The sequence below is a fragment of the Syngnathus acus genome, chromosome 2 (assembly GCF_901709675.1).
Source record: "Syngnathus acus chromosome 2, fSynAcu1.2, whole genome shotgun sequence".
Taxonomy (NCBI): Eukaryota; Metazoa; Chordata; class Actinopteri; order Syngnathiformes; family Syngnathidae; genus Syngnathus; species Syngnathus acus.
The window spans coordinates 286,974-303,055 of record NC_051088.1 but is presented as its reverse complement, the minus strand read 5'-3'; the positions used below and the strand labels follow the sequence as shown (position 1 = coordinate 303,055).

General features: G+C 45.1%; 1 protein-coding gene across 1 annotated transcript in view; it reads right to left on the bottom strand.

Annotated features, from left to right (window-relative positions):
- The window catches only part of LOC119119485 (inositol 1,4,5-trisphosphate receptor type 3-like), a 217,030-nt gene that overhangs the window by 132,050 nt on the left and 68,898 nt on the right, over positions 1–16,082 (bottom strand). The window contains exon 5 of the mRNA XM_037245907.1: positions 12,667–12,825. Within this exon, the coding sequence (XP_037101802.1) occupies positions 12,667–12,825 (159 nt within the window). The remainder of the gene's footprint in view (positions 1–12,666; positions 12,826–16,082) is intronic.

Here is a 16,082-nt window from a genome sequence, read left to right as displayed (position 1 = left end):
AAGGGTTAGCGAAGTCCGCGGGAAACCGAAAGTTACGCAATTCTGTGTGATTGAGAGTGTGAATGGGAATACGTATCACTAGATATAGTATTCCATATTAAAGCAGTGGGGAACACATAACGTGGTTCTGTGGACGCAATAGGCAAGGATTCTCCACCAGAACGCTGGTAGAAGTGAGAATCACCACAGGATCTTTTCGTTATCCCACTGGAAACACCCGACTTTAGAAACCCCTATGGTTTTACAGTTGGGACCAAATTGATTAAAATGGGGAACGGGAAGAGTAAAACTAATATCCGAGATACTCTAAAATGTAAAGATTGGAAAATAATTGAAAGGCAGGATCCCGATCGACTTAAAAAAGATTTCGATAAATGGGTTAAAAAATATAAATTTGAGGGAGAACTAAAAGAAGTACAAGAGCGGGAAGAGAAAACACATGCAACAAATTCAAAACTAAAGATCATAGCAAAGTTGTATCCGCAAATACATGACACACAAAATTGAGGAATCACCTCCTCCTTATGGGTTGACGGACAGAGCCACTAGGCAGAAAAGCCCGCTTAAAATGGATTGGTCAAAGGAAATGAGAGCAAATTATACAGAAATAGGGAGAACAAAGCAAAATGATAATGAAACCTTTGATGAATATCGAGGGCGCATGACAGAAGTGTTTAAATTACACAGTGGACTGGTAGAAGATAATGCACCCCAAGGTGCTTATCAGCAACAATTAAAAAATGCCATCCATGTAGGGTCCAAGCCTGCAATACAAATTAGGGTGATCAATAATTATATAGGAATGAACACCGGAACTTTGGAGGAATACATAAATCACGCCCTCCATGCGGAAAGAGTAGTAATAGACAAACAAAAACGAAAACAAATGAAAGCCTCAAAAGACACTCTTCTGGTAGACCAGGATAGTGACACTTTTTACCAAAATGCAGGCAGAGGACAGAAAGGCCAGAGAGGGCGAGCAATGTCCAACAGAGAAGGCTTTAGAGGCCGAGGAAGAGGAGTTGTGCAACCTCCAATAGAATGCTGGAGTTGCGGGGAAAACGGTCACATGGCACGTGACTGCACAAATTAACAAAGACAGTTATGACTAGGCCAAGATCAAATCAAATCAGGTTTCCATGTAATGAAGTGGGAACCTGGCTGCCGAAATTAAAGATAAATTAGCTTAAGTATACAGGAGATATTTAGGATAAAGTAAGATAAAGAAACACTGAAGTTAAAATTTCCTAAATAGATGGAAAAGAATTACAAATAGCTTCTAAAAGTGAAATAGAGAATAGATCAGAAAAGTAAGACGAACAAAAAGGTGTGTTAATGGGATCGATGTGTGTTCTATATGTTGTGCGTCATCCTTTTGTGCTGGTGTGTGTGTGTGCGTGTGCGCGCAGAGGATCCTCATGAATGTTGTGTGTATGAGTGTGAGTGAGATGTGTGTCCTATGGAAGAAACCAGTAATGAAGAATGTTCAGGAGGTGGTTGAGCGATAATAGGGAAATTGAGAAGTAGACGATGGTGTGTTTAAGTTGGTTGGAGAAACTAAGATGAGCAGTGTGTGGAAGTAGAGAAGATAAGACGTGTGTGGCAGAAAGTGACTAGAACGGTGGCTTGATAGGACGAGAATAAGAGACAGCAAATGTTGTGTAGAAGACAGTGAAAGATGTCGAATGTGAACATGATGAAGGGGGCAACAGCAAAGTTGGCCTGCCCTTTGAGAAGGTGAGACTGATAAGCGTGCCTGCGCTCGCGCGTAGTCGCGGGGCGGGGCTTTGCGCGTGGGCCTGTGCTATGCTCGTGTGGGCGGTGGGCCGGCATCATGATTGTTGCAGGAAATGGCCAGCCTGTGACCAATCAACATTGATGCCGCGCCCCCCCCTCGCACGGGGGGTGCTATGGCTGCGGGCGAAGCAGGGAAAGTGTGAGTTTCTCAGAGAATGTTTGAATATTTGAAGCAGGGTGATGCTTAAGGAAGATGTGACAATATTTGCATGAAGGATAAAAGGCACTGATGAAAAAAAAAGTATAACCAAAACGTCAAAATAGAGGATGACGTTTGCGCAGCGTTGTTTGTTGGTATTGTTTGTGAGCTGTGTCTCTGCTGTTTTTGTGTTGTCTGTGTGCTGTAAGTGTTATGTGTTGAAAGGATGAAATTGGCTAATATAGGTGCACGAAAGAATTTCTTAGACTGTAGTCTATCTGATTTGCACCGCAAAACACAAACGATTTTGTAAAAATAGTAAGTCAAAAAAAAAAAAAAAGAAAGCAATTTGTTTATGGGCAGAAACTGGTCCACACTGCATTAAGGCCTAGCCTTGATGAAACAAAATTTGAGAGATGGAAAGAACTTGCTTTCTGGAATTGGATGAAGAAAAATTATGAAATAACGACATTTCGAAGCTAAATTTAAAGTGAATAGTCGATTGGTTGTGTCAAGACTATACAAGTTTTTACATTTGAGAATGAGAGCGATTGAGTTGAAGTTAAGAAACAACATCAATTAACTATTATATTAATTTACTGACGGTTATTTTGTTGGTTTTTATCTTTTTGTCTTGATTGGTTTGACACCTTGAGGAAGGAAAAGTTAGGATGAGGAACACGGGTTGAGACAACCAGTTACACACGCAAAACGTGTGCACTGGGACACTGAGAAGCATTTTGAAAGGTGTGTCAAATTAAATGATGATGAAATCATATGTAGTAATACAACACTTTACTACATATGGATTCTCTATATCATACAATTGAGTAAAATAAAACATACATATTGATTTTTATTCAAATTGCTAAGATTCTTGTGATAAACGACGAGAAAATGATTGAAAAGTAACTAAAGAAACTACAAGAAACTACAACTAAGCTAGTTGTGGAAGCAGTCCAAGTGCCACGAAAAATAGCTAGATGCACGTGTGCAGGGCACACACACGAGACTGATAAGGTGTCAAGAGGTAACAAGCTTGCAGACGGAACCGCACAGCTGTAGTGTAAAAGACGCTTCAAATTTTATACACACAAGAAGCAGATTAAATTACAGAAACATTTTTAAAGATGTGCAGCGACATATCCATAGACTGAAATTCAATTATGGACGAAAAGAGGGGCAAGAGTGGAGAATGACATCTATAAATGACCAGAAGACTGACCTATCCTACGAAAAAACCTATACAAATGGGCAGCAATATTGAGCCATGGTTGTGTGTCGCATGGCTCAAGAGGAGGGATAATGGGGCAGGTCAGTCAGCTTTATACAACATATGGATTTGATTCATATTCAAAACATTTATAAAAAAAAATTGTAGAGCTTGTTTAACATGTGCTAAACACAATCCACAGGGTTATAATGCCTGGTCATAATAGATGCATTCTCAAAATGGATTGAATTGGCTTCAAAATAAACACTGAATGCCTTAACAGTGGCAAAAACGTTATGTAAAGATGTAATACTTTGTCAACAACAGCTGTAGATGCTAAAGAATGGAATTAATATCTCTAAAATGAATGTGGATAGTTTGTTTCAGGTGACTATAAGAGTAATTGGTAAAAGAAACAATTGATTGCTAATGGCAAAACAAGCTGCAAAGAAAAAAAATAAAAAATAAATAATGAATGCCATATGTATGGGTCTACGACCGATTCTTTATGTTGTACCGTTGCCATTGACAAAAGATTGTGTGAAATCTGTCACGTCTACTGATTGTGAAATGTGCGACAGTGTTCTATATAATATCCGTTGAAAAAAAAAGAAAGAAAGAAAAGAAACCATTGCTTTTAGAGAATGTAGTCAACCAAAATTGTATATGTGTCGACATGCCAAGATCTGGGAAAAATCTGGAAATTGAAAAAAACAAACAAAATGTCTTTAAATTTGAGAGGCGACGATGATCTGACTGAAATTGATGCAATTAGAGTCCCCAGAGGAGTTCCTGATTTAATAAGAATCAATTGACCAAATTACAGCGGGATGGGAGTCCTCCATTTGCTGCTGGTGTACGATGAACAAGAACGTTGACAGGATAAATTACATCCATTGCAACATGCAGAAATTGGGCAAACGGACACAAGCGGGACTTGAGGCAGTGCACGGACAGCTAGCCACGCCTTCCCTAATGTCAATCCAGAACCGCAATGCTCTTGTTATGTTGGTGTCTGAGAAAGGAAGGGTCTGCGCAATGTTCAGAGAAAAATGCTGCACCTTCATCCAGAACGACACCGCCCCTGATGGGAGCCTGACGAAGGCGATTGCAAGCTTGCAATCCCTCAACACGAGGATGAAAGAGCACTACAAGTGGATGACTACTTTTGGGAAGTATAAAGCCCTTGTGTCCTCAATTACTGCTATACTCACCTTGTGTGGATGTTGTTATATTCCATGTCTCCGTGCTCTGTTTAATCGTCTCATCACTACAGCAATATCGCCCATGGACGACAAGATGGCCCGGGTATGCCTAATGTCTGAATGCCAGCATGTTGATGATAACGATGATGATGATGCAATTTTTGCACTTGAGTTTACAGACTTCTTCCCAGATCTGTGTGTTTCCGAATGATAATGTCGCAACATTTATCCTTTTTGGTGTAAACTTATTTGTGCTGATACTTGTGATCCGACAACGGACAATCGAGATAAGTGGTTGTTTTTGGTAATGTAAAAATTGAGCAAATATGTGATAAACAGGGGGGAAATGTTGGAATAATTTAAGTGAAGCCTTGGCCTGCCAGACCTGGAGGCCTTGTCTTTACATTTTATGACTTTCCTTTAATCTAGGTTTTTCCTCTTTAGTGACAGGGATGTCTTTTGATCCCTGTCAGCCATATGTCTCCTTCCTGTCCTTTTGTTATGTGTGTTTTTGTCTGTAAGAGGCCTTCACTAACAATGAGCAGAGCTTATTTGCATCGGCGAAATGTTCTTATTTGGTCCAAAGGAACTTCATACCTTTTATCTAACTGTAGGTTTGGTTCATAAATTGTTGTTGGTCAGAACTGTTTTTCTTTGTTAAGTGTTATATACTAGGGGTGTAACGATTCATCGATACACATCGATTAATCGATATAATGCTCTACGATTTATTGGCATCGATGCTAAACGTAAACATCGATTTATATCGCCGTGTTTGACCTCGGACATTAGACGCGACTTTATTTTGAAATCCAGTTCATTGTTGCTTGCTTCCTCTTTCCGGGAGCAGTACGCGGCGTGCTGTGTTGTGAGCAGAGCAGGCACGTGAAAGGGGAGCCGACAACTACGCGGCTCCTGGGCTGGTGCTATGGCTAGTGTCCAAGAAGACGAGGAAATTCGCTCCCCTTTGGGCTTCAAGTCATTCGTTTGGAAGCACTTTGGATTCCAAAGAAAAGATGGCTCAATTAAAATTATTGTAAATAAATAGTTCAGTAATGCACTTTAAAGTTAATGGTATTACAAAAAAAGAAAGAATATTCATTTTTCTTTACTTATATGAGAAAAAATATAGGAATTTGATAAAGTTCAGTGTTAAAATAAGCACTTTGTATACTACAATACTCTTGTAATTTCCTAAATAAAGAGTTTGCAGTACCTTGTTGATTTTGCGTATGAATTGTTATAAATCAGGATATTGTTCTATATTTTTTATTTAAAAAAAATAAAATAAAATAAAAATATCGATCGTGGAGCACTATATCGTGATGTATCGTGAATGAATCACAGCAGGCTTTAAGATATTGGCAATAATCGTATCGTGGTCCTTTGTATCGATATGATATCGTATCGTGACAAAACCCGCGATTTAAACCCCTATTATATACAGTTTGAAGTAGTTGCATACAAGTTATCCCATATTTACTCAATGTTTGTTTAAGGAACTGCACACCAGTTACCTTACATTTACTTAATGTGTGTTGAAGGGTTTAGGACAAGTTACGTATTATTATTGTGTGTTAATTTACCAAGTAGTTAAAGTTAGCAAAGGGTTAGGGGCATTGTTCCACAGGAACCACAGGAAAGCGGCAATTCAAGTTATCTGATCCCACTCGAGGACGAGTCAGTCAACCATGAAGGACAGCTGGTGAGGAAGGAGGACAAAGTCTGCAGGGGTCACGGGCCGACAATGAAGTGCTAATTCACACCACACTACATTCCTTAGCTAATAAGCGTTGCTACAGACACTATCTCTCCTCCCTTTAGTGTAGCAACGCCTCTGTAACCAGGGCAACCAAAACATTAAATAGAGGAGCACGTGAAGTGAGAACTCAGAATTGATGGAGATTGTAACTGAGTTTGCTCTCTCTATCGTTCTCCTCGCGAGTAAACCTGTTCTGGTTCTTTTCTCCTCTTCCTTCCAGCTTGTGGTTTAATGTCTGATGGTATTTAGACCTAACATTTCGATAAACTTGTAATTTATGTCATAGTTATTTGATATATAGTTTATTTAGAGTAGCAACGCCCATGTTGTTAGACTTCAGTAGTTTCCGATTGTCTAGCAAGGCCGTGAAGGTAGCAGGGGGTGGGGTGGTGGGGAGGGACGATAAGAGCGATCCAGGGCGCTTGCTGTTGGCTCATATGTGGAGGTCTTGTTTTGTGAAATAAAGAGCCGGTTACCAAACCCACGTCTTACCTGGTACGATCTGTGGAATGATTGGAGCCGCAACTGACGACAAGGCTGACGTCAGTGGCGCACGTAGTTCCGGAGTGAACAGCTGTTTTTTTTTGTTGTTTTTAAGTGACACAGCGGATGAGGATTCCGATGGATTTATTGATTTGGAGTGACACGGATGGTTCGATAAAATTGTTGTTTATATTATTGTTATTTGATATATAGTTTATATATTGTTATATGGGCCTGTGGAATAATTTAAACTGCAACTGACAACGAGTCCGACGTCAGCGGCGCGCCGCACACGCGTCACTGTTTACATAAAGGACGAACAATTCGATAGATGGATTTAATGATTTGGAGTGATACAGATAGTTTGATAAAATTGTTGTTTATATTATAGTTATTTGATATATAGTTTATATATCGTTATATAAACCTGTGGAATAATTTCGTCCTCCCCCACCGTCTGTTGTCTTCAGGGTTAGAGCACGCTGGCGTCAGATTTGTTGACTGCCGCTTCTGTCCCGGACCGTGTCCGTTACTTGTTTTTCGTTTTCCCGTTTTCAGTGCACCCGTCTCTTTTTTTTTTTTTTTTTTTCTCGTGTTGTCTTCCGTCCACCTCGCATCCCCGCAGCTCCGCTCTCACCTATCTGTTTCCTCTCCCTCGGACTACCAGCTACGTTAGCCAGCTAGCCAACAGCCAACTGGCCAAAACCACCACCGGACCCTCCTGCCTCCCGACTCGGAGCCTGTGGCCGCCTGCTGTGGACTCGACGGCAGCTCTGGCCCGGCTCTCTGGCCTTCCGTCCGGCGTTCTCGGGGGACGGGCTCCACTCCCTGCGGGCTCGCCAACCGTGGCTCTGCTGTGTGCCGCCGTGGTGCGTTGGGGCCTGCCGTTCGAGCGGGTGCAGTCGAGGTCGACCGGCATCACCACCTGGTCCACTGCTGCTTCCACACGAGGCTGGGATCCTTCGCCGTCGCCGCTACATCTGGACCGGCATTTCCCCGATGGCTCACCCATCTCCTCTTTTTGGACTACCAACCCCCCGTCACCCCCACCTCCCGTACTGGCAACCTCAACAACCTCCGCTCCCGCCCCTCCTGCTCCTCCATCCATCTCCTTCGCACTGCTGACCGATGTCTTGTTAACTATAACCTATTGTCAACCCCCCACCCCCCCCACCCCCCACCCTTTTCTTTATTCCCTGTAAAGCGTCTTTGGGTCATTGAAAAGCGCTATATAAATTGAATGAATTATTATTATTATTATTAATTTGAACTGCAACTGACGACGAGTCCGACGTCAGCGGCGCGCCCCACACGTGCCGCTGTTTACATTAAGGACGAAGAATTCGATCGATGGATTTAATGATTTGGAGTGACAGATGGTTTCATAAAATTTTTGTTTATATTGTGGAATAATTTGAACTGCAACTGACGACGAGTCCGACGTCAGCGGCGCGCTGCACACGCGGCGTTGTTTACATAAACGACGAAGAATTCGATCGATAGATTTATTGATTTGGAGTGACAAAGATGGTTTGATAAAATTGTTGTTTATATTGTAGTTATTTAATATATAGTTTATATATCGTTATATGGGACTGTGGAATAATTTGAACTGCAACTGACGACAAGTCCAACGTCAGCGGCGTGCCGCACACGCGGCCTTGTTTACAGAAAGGACGAAGAATTCGATCGATGGATTCAATGATTCGGAGTGACACAGATGGTTTGATAAATGTATTATTTATGTTATAGTTATTTGAATAACTGTTAATGTTACGTCAGGCCCGTTCTCAGCTCCTTGTTTGTGTTTATGTCACGTTAGCATACCGTATCGTTTAGCCTGTTTTTGCTGGTTCATGTCTGTACTTGGTGTTGAATTTTGTCAAATAAATTTCCCCCAAAATGTGACTTAAACTCCGGCGCGACTTATATATGTTTTTTTCCCCTTTATTGTGCATTTTATAGCTGATGCGACTTGTACTCCGGAGCGACTTTTAGGCTGAAAAATACGGTATTCAGGTTTGGCGGGCCGGATTAAACGGCCCAGTGGGCTGGATGTGGCCCGAGGGCCGTAGTTTGCCCATGCCTGTGTTATAGTCTCGCTCTTCCCCCCTGTTGTATGGCGTTCTACACAGTTCTATTTTGGACCCTTGCCGTTCACTTGGCCCAAGGTTCCCTCCTACAAAAACATGGCACTTGTCCACCTTTTGCGAATGACAGTCAGATCAATGTCCAACTGAGCAAAAAGGATCCGTTCATCTTAAGACCACTATTGTCTTGCCTAAAGGAAATCAAAGCCCACGTCACTGAATTTTCAAAATTTTAATGAAAAGAAAACAAAAAAACATGATTTCTAGTCCCATTAGCCCTCGAACATCCCACCCTGTTGACCTGGCCCCCCTGGCGTCCTATCAAAAGCCAACAGTATTAAACTTGGGACAGTGATTTTAAATTGGACCGGCAAACTACTGCTGTTCTCTCTCTGCCTCTCTCTCTGTGTCTCTAATGAACTTATTTTACACCTGTGGAGTTTAAATGGTTTTACCCAATTAACTTGAACATATTCAAGGCACCACCTAATATCATTGTTGACACTGGACCACTGCTACTCCGTAATAAAGGACGCATACCACTCTGTGCCCAGTGCAGCTTTAGGACTCTCGGACCACTGTCTAGTTTATCTGATCCCAACCTACAGGCAGAAATTAAAAATGTCTAAGCCTGTGGTGAGGACTGTGGGGAAATGGACAGTGGAGTCAAAGCAGGACCTCTAAGCCTGCTTTGACTGCACCGATTGGGGTGTTTTTGAAGCTGCAACTTCAGACCTGCATGAACTCACCAATACTGTGACGTCATACATTAGCTTTTGTGAGGACTTGTGTGTGTGCAGACTAAGACCTTCTGCAAGTACAACAACAACAAACCGTGGTTTACACCAAACCTCAGGATGCTGTGCAAAGCCAAGGAGGAGGCCTACAGGAATGGGGACCGTGACCTGTTCAGGCAGGCCAGGAACACACTGAACCGAGAGATCAGGCCTGGAGAGACACCTCTCTGCCAATCCTGATCCCTCAACAGTGTGGAAAGACCTGCAGGGCATCACGGGCTTCAAGAGACCAACCCCCCCCAACCACACAACAGGACCTCCTGCATCACAATCAATATCCACACCTCACCCCGCAACCCCCCTGTTCACACCTCCATCATCGTTATCACCTACTCGTTCTCTTTCAGAAGCCGCGCCCACACTTCAGATCCGCGACGAGGAGGTGTGTCAGATGTTCCGGAGCCAGAAGGTCAGGAAGGCACCAGGCCCAGACCGCGTGTGCCCCTCCTGCCTGAGAGTCCTTTGCACGGATCCTCAACCGTTTCCTGGAGCTGTGTGAGGTGCCCTCGTGCTTCAAAAGCTCCACCATCATACCGGTGGCCAAGAAGCCCGCCATCACAGGACTGAATGATTACAGGCCCATCGCCATGACATCTGTGGTCATGAAATCCTTTGAGAGGTTAGTGTTGAGCCACCTGAAGGACATCACAGGCCCCTTGCTTGACCCCCTGCAGTTTGCCTACCGGGCAAACAGGTCGGAAGACAATGTGGTCAACATGGGACTGCACTACATCCTGCGACACACAGAAAGCCCCAGAAAGCCCCAGGGACGTACGCCAAGATCCTGTTCAGCTCGGCGTTCAACACCATTGCTCCCTATATCCTCCACCAGAGGCTCATCCAGCTCGCGGTGGTTGCCGCCACCTGTCAGTGGATCACCAACTTCCTGACCAACAGGAGACGGCATGTGAGGCTGGGGACCATCACATCCGACAACCGCACCACCAGCACTGGGGTGCGTACTCTCCCCACTGCTCTTCTCTCGCTACACCAATGATTGCTCCTCAGGTGACTCTTCTGTGAACCTCCTAAAGTATGCGGACGACACCACTCTCATCGGACTGATCCGGGACGGTGACGAGACTGTGTACAGACAGGAGATGGAGCGGCTGGTTTACTGGTGCGGCCAAAACCACCTGGAGCTGAACCCGCTCAAGACTGTGGAGATGACAGTGGACTTCAGGAGAGACCCTTCTCCACTTCCACCCCTCACCATCCTCAGTAATGCTCTTCCCACCACAGACACCTTCAAGTTCCTGTTATCCACAATCTCCCAGGACCTGAAATGGACCGGCCACATAGACTCTGTCCGGAAGAAGGCCCAGCAGACGTACTTTCTGAGACAGCTCAGGAAGTCCTGTGGAGAACACAAGGCTTGCAAAACAGCTAAACAGGTTTTACTGCAGGTTTGAATGGTCCAACCACACAACAGGACCTCTTGCATCACAATCAACAAACACACCTCCCCTAAACCCCCCCTGTTCACACCTCCATCGTGGTTATCACCTACTCTCTCTCTTTCAGAAGCCGCGCTCGCACTTCAGATCCGCAAGGAGGAAGTGTGTCAGATGTTCCGGAGACAAAAGGTCAGGAAGGCAACAGGCCCAGACAGCGTGTCCCCCTTCTGCCTGAAAGTCTTTTCTGAACAGCTGGCACCCACTTTTGCTCAGATCTTCAACCATTCCCTGGAGCTGTGTGAGGTGCCCTCGTGCTTCAAAAGCTCCACCATCGTTCCGGTGGCCAAGAAGCCCGCCATCACAGGATTGAATGATTACAGACCTGTCGCCCTGACATCTGTGGTCATGAAATCCTTTGAGAGGATAGTGTTAAGCCACCTGAGGGACATCACGGGCCCCCTGCTCGACCCCCTGCAGTTTGCCTACCGGGCAAACAGGTCGGTGGACGATGCAGTCAACATGGGGCTGCACTACATCCTGCACCACCTGGACACCACAGGGACGTACACCAGGATCCTGTTTGTGGACTTCAGCTCGGCGTTCAACACCATCGCTCCCGACATCCTCCACCAGAAGCTCATCCAGCTCGTGGTGCCTGCCTCCACCTGTCAGTGGATCACCAGTTTCCTGACCAACAGGCTGGGGACCATCACATCCGACAACCGGACCACCAGCACTGGCGCTCCCCAGGGGTGCTTACTCACCCCACTGCTCTCCTCTCTCTACACCAACGATTGCTCCTCAGGCTACTCTTCTGTGAAGCTCCTGAAGTATGCGGACGGCGCCACTCTCATCGGACTGATCCGGACAGTGACGAGACTGCGTACAGACAGGAGGTGGAGCGGCTGGTCCACTGGTGCAGCCGAAACCACCGTGGAGATGAAAGTGGACTTCAAGACTGCGGAAAAGATAATCGGGACCAACCTCTCATCTATCCAAGACTTATACCTGTCCAGGACCAGGAAACGTGCAAGTAACATCTCAACAGACCCTTCTCACCCAGGTCACAGTCTGTTTGAACTACTCCCCTCCAGACGGCGTTACAGAGCGCTGTATGCCAAAATCAGCAGACACAGACACAGCTTCTTCCCCCAGGCTGTCGCTCTGATGAACTCACACCACTCAGAGTCTCAGAGACATCACTGGGCAATAACATCCTGCTCTTGCCACTTAAATGTTGTTAATCACCTGAATGTTGTACAGAGGCTGAGATCAACCGGAGTCAAATTCCTTGTTTGGCATGCACACATTTGGCCAATAAACCTGATTCTTATTCTGATTCTGAAACTTCGCTGGAGACGCCATGAACCAATCCTCCAATGCACTTTGCATTTTTTTGTATTTTTGCACTTTTGCAAAAATTGAATTTCCCCACCCCTGGGGATCAATAAATATTCAATCAATCAATAAAATACAAGAGAAAATGGACCGCCCAAAGAAACCTGCCTCCCTCTTCTTGACTCACGAGCCACCGCTCGTGCCTGTCTTAACTAAAAATGTAAAGCACTTTGTTACAGCAGCAGCTGTTGTGAAATGCACAATACATATATATAAAGTTATATTGTACTGTGTTATAATAAATTATACAAAAAACTGACTGAGAAAACTGACTATTTTTGTTTGTATGATTCCCTTCTATTTTCCCTTTCCATTAAGTGATGCAATTTCCTCCAGAAGAGTGTATAACACAAAGCAAATTTAAAGATTTACGTGTCGTGCGTACATTGTCTCCATTGGCACGCAGCTTCCAGAAAGGCTGTATGAAAAGCCAGGAGCCTTCATTGCCAGTCCCAGCTAGCGTGACGCGCATTGCGTTCTTTTCCAGAAGGGCCGGCAAACGCTTGTTCACAGTCAAGTACTTGTTGCTCTTCATGTGCAGGAGCTGCAGGAAAACAGAAAACAAATGAATCAAACGTGGGATTTCCTTTCCTCTCATTTTTACACTGCCTGTCAAAGGCAGCTTTCTTCAGTCTTTCTCCCGTGCAGGAGCACAACATTTAAACATTTAATCAAAGAACAAGCACAAAACATACAGGATACAAAACATTCAAATGCGATGTAAATGACCTTGTCAGGTAAAGTGTGGTGTAAATTGGCTCAAAGACTGGAATTAATAGCGACTCGAGTTTAATGCCTGCACAAAACTTGAGCCCCCCTATCATGGATCATTTTATCAGGATGACAGAGGAAAAACCTAAATCAGTCATTAATTAGAAAGACGCTACACTTGGAATGTTTTGAGTTAGATTTTTCCATCGTGCAAGTTAACCACTTTTATTTTTAAACACACACAGGACACGATCCAGTTCTTAGAATGCACACATTTATTTTTGACTACATGGGATTTTGAACAGCTACAACACAAGGAACCTAACGCCTGGTAAAAGAAGAGCAAATAAGAGCTTAACAGGATATAATATAATGGAACCATCCATCCATCGATACAAAAACATCCACCCACCAATACATTCATCCACCCATCCAGCCGTACATACATCCATACATACATACAACGCCACACACACACATGGATGGATGGATGGATGGATGGATGGATGGATGGATGGATGGATGGATGGATGGATGGACGGAGGGCCGGATGGATGGATTTCCTGGTTTAGTTCTTACCTCTCAGAGAGAACCCGCCATGTAGTACATGGGAAGGCGACTTCTGGTCTTAATAATGTCACATATGGTGTCCCGCAGGGATCGGTACTTGGACCTATACTGTTACTAAACTGTATCTACAATGTAAATACTAAACTGTAAACTTGCGGCTGATAGTTTGTGGCCTTCTCCTTAATATGAAAGTTTAATGTGAGTGTGGCCCGCGATTTTAATATATTTAGGCGAGACTACACCTCAACAAAATGTATTGTTCATTGTTACAAAAGATAGCTTACTATGCTTAGTTTCATTTTTTTAAATAAATTCATAGTTTACTAAAATACATGAAACTTACTTGACAAATATATGCTGATTGAAGTGTGTCATGCAGTTTATTGTAGCCCTTTTAATTGGCAATTGAACACATCGCAATGAAACATTGTTGCACAGCCACAGGCAGAACAGTTCAATTTCCAATGATTCAATTCGCTCACAGGCTTAAGTCAAGTCAAGTCAAGTTTATTTGTATAGCCCTAAATCACAAGCAGTCTCAAAGGGCTTCACATAGACAAAAATTGACAATTATTCTCAAAGCATCCCCTGATCTTAAGCTCCCAAACATTTATCAGTCATAAAAACACACGCGCACACACATGCACGCCTGCCCCCCCCCCCCCCCCCCACACACACACACGGAAACACACGCATACACACAATAAACACAAACACACACTGCACACACACGTACCACAGACGCACTACATACTGTATTTTCCGGACTATAAGTTGCACCAGCCATAAAATGCATAAGAAAGATGGAAAAGACTTGTGTGTGCATCGCACACAGGGCGTGTGTGAAGCGTCAGTGCAGTAGTACTGGGGTAGTAGTGCCTGTAGCTAGTGCATGTTGCATGTTGCTTTCTGCTTGTTACCTTTTGCTTTCAGCTCCTGCCACCGGCTAGCCCCTTGACAGGGGTGAAAAGAGGAGCGGAGCGCATAAGCCTCCTCCTGCCGGTACATAGCCTCTCCACCGTCAAGACTCCTGCAGTGCCTCCCCGCGGCCACACACGGACACTGGGTACCTTGCGGTCCCAGGCTAAACTGCAGGAGATCTCGGAGCAGCAGTGGACCCCAGAGAGAAGGCGTGCAGGCCCACCGGTATGTGGACACGCCCTGGCGCCTCTCAACCACTGCCCCAGCTATGGGCAAATAGCACGGGCAGATGGGGCTCTTAGCCATGCAAGGCAACCCATCTAGGAGAAGGCCAGTCCAATGTAAAACCGAAAACCCCAATGCCTAATGGGTGCACTCACATGTGCTATGGCTACGGGAGTCAACCCCTAACGAAAAAACAGTGGAGAAAAGCCGCATTAGGCATTCACCAATAGAGGTGTTTCTGGCAGTCTTCTGCAACTCTCCTCTACAGAAGGTCATCGTGCACTGCATGTCACTGAAATATGTAGGGAGGAGCCAAGGCAGTGAGGGGAGAGACTGCGCGCCACTTCCCTCACTATAATCTACTCCTTTGCGCAGGCCCGCTCCAAATACCCCACCCTCCACTTCAAGACCCCCCCCCCCCACTCCAAAGTCCTGCGGTGATGGGGAAGGGCGGTAGGTACAGGTCAGGATGTAAACTGGAAGTATCTAACCCAACCCTGCACACTAGGCGGCGTGAGACATATGGTCGCCGAGGAGCAGGATGGAACAGTGCTCTTCTCCGGCAGCCTCTCATGCGACTGAGCACCTCCTCCATGTTCACCCTGAATAGGGAAGGGCCTAGAAAAGGTGGCCTAAAAATGGTCTGTTCTGCTCAACCCGGGCAGCCTGCCGCAGTTGCCGGGTCATCCCTCTATGCGGTCAAAAATACAAGAATAAGAAAACCTACATCAATCTCATCATTGCAACCTGGAACGTCCGCACACTTTTGGATGCGCGTGATGACTCTTGTCGCCCCCGAAGAAGAACAGTGCTGGTTGCCCATGAGCTGCAGAGAAATAACATCGATATTGCAGCTCTCAGCGAAACCCGCTTGCATGGAAAGGACTCTATAACAGAGTTGGGAGAAGGCTACACCTTCTTCTGGAAGGGGCTTCCGGAAGGCTCCCACCGTCTCCATGGTGTAGGTTTTGCTCTGCGATCAAGCCTACTTCAGAGGATCCCTGAATCTCCTGTCGGCATCAGTGAAAGACTGATGACCTGGCGGATTCCCCTCACAAACAACCGATATGCCAGCCTCATCAGTGCATATGCTCCAACACTGGATGCTGACCCTGAGTGCAAGGAACTCTTCTACGCCTCCCTGCACACCGCCATGAATAAAACAGCTCCCACCGACAAGCTCATTCTACTCGGCGATTTCAACGCGAGAGTGGGCTCTGACGGTGTTTTATGGAAGGATGTGCTTAGGCAGCACGGTGTTGGTAAGCTCAATGCGAATGGTCTCCACCTCCTCACATTTTGCTCTGAGTATCGACTGGTGATCACAAACACCTTGTTCCAGCTGAAGAAAAAGTTCAAGACCTCCTGGCAACA